Source organism: Corapipo altera, unplaced genomic scaffold (assembly GCF_003945725.1).
Source record: "Corapipo altera isolate COAL_440 unplaced genomic scaffold, ASM394572v1 61077, whole genome shotgun sequence".
In the NCBI taxonomy this organism is placed as follows: domain Eukaryota; kingdom Metazoa; phylum Chordata; class Aves; order Passeriformes; family Pipridae; genus Corapipo; species Corapipo altera.
In genome coordinates, this window is record NW_020885417.1 from 2,965 (window position 1) to 4,067 (window position 1,103).

Here is a 1,103-nt window from a genome sequence, read left to right on the forward strand (position 1 = left end):
AGGGATGAGGAACCATGAAGGGATGAGGGACCACCAAGGGATGAAGGATCACCAAGGTACCCAGCTGCTTGTCCACCCCTCCCATGGTCCACCAAGCCCTCAGGTTGGCCATTCCACGGTCCATCAAGACCTTGGCTTGACCCTTCTTCCACGGTCCACCGAGACCTGAGCTTGGCCATTCCGTTGAGTTCTGGAGCCAACCCACCTGTGCTGGACCACCTCGACCTCGTCGAGCTCCTCGGGCACCTCCATCTTCTCCAACCACTGCTCCTTCTCGTCCACCCACACCTCGCAGGCGTGCACCTCGCTGAACATCCGGTAGACGGCCAGCGCGTCCTGCAGCCACTGCGTCCTCAGCACGGCCACCTCGGCCACCTCCCCGTAGAGCTGCTCCACCTCCACCACCCGGATCTGCACGTCCACCCCTTGCCGGTGGTCGGGCGCCAGCAGCGCCAGCTGCTTCCGCAGGGACATCACGGCCACCCGGTGCTTCTCCACCTCCTCCACCACCGCCCGGTGCTTGCGCAGCAGCGCCTGCGAGACAGAGCAACACCTCTGAAAAGGTTCCGCGGCAAAAACGAGGCCCGAAGAGTCGGCTGAGGACGCGGGAAAGGGAAAGCGAAGAAACGCGCGCGCGAATCCAGCGCGCTGGCGCGAAAGAACGGAAAGGAAGAACGCGGAGCCCCGGGAACGCCGACACGGACACGTGGGGGGAAGACAGAGGGAGATAAGGAAGGGAGATGAGCCGAGGCCCAGGTGCGCTCGCCAAATATCAGAAACTCCCGCCAAACACGTGAGGAAACGAGTGAAATTATAGAGGTCGAGAGTTTACGAGGGAGAAGAGAGAGAAAACGACCCCTGAGAGGCCGAAGTAACAGGATGGCCCCACCGAAACTCTTCCCTGGTCGAGGAGGTCCCATCACCCCTTCCCTGGTCAAGGAGGAGTAGGATGAGGTCCCACCATCCCTTCCCTGGTCAAGGAGGTCCCAACATCCCTTCCCCGGTCAAGGAGGAGCAGGATGAGGTCCCACCACCCCTTCCCTGGTCAAGGAGGAGCAGGATAAGGTCCCACCACCCCTTCCCTGGTCAAGGAGGAGCAGGAT

At 61.9% G+C, this 1,103-nt stretch overlaps 1 protein-coding gene across 1 annotated transcript in view; it reads right to left on the minus strand.

Annotated features, from left to right (window-relative positions):
- The window catches only part of SPTBN4 (spectrin beta, non-erythrocytic 4), a gene marked incomplete at both ends in the record, with an annotated part of 15,208 nt that overhangs the window by 2,888 nt on the left and 11,217 nt on the right, over nucleotides 1–1,103 (minus strand). Inside the window, one exon of the mRNA XM_027631637.1 lies at nucleotides 206–534. Coding sequence (XP_027487438.1) covers nucleotides 206–534 — 329 coding nt within the window. The remainder of the gene's footprint in view (nucleotides 1–205; nucleotides 535–1,103) is intronic.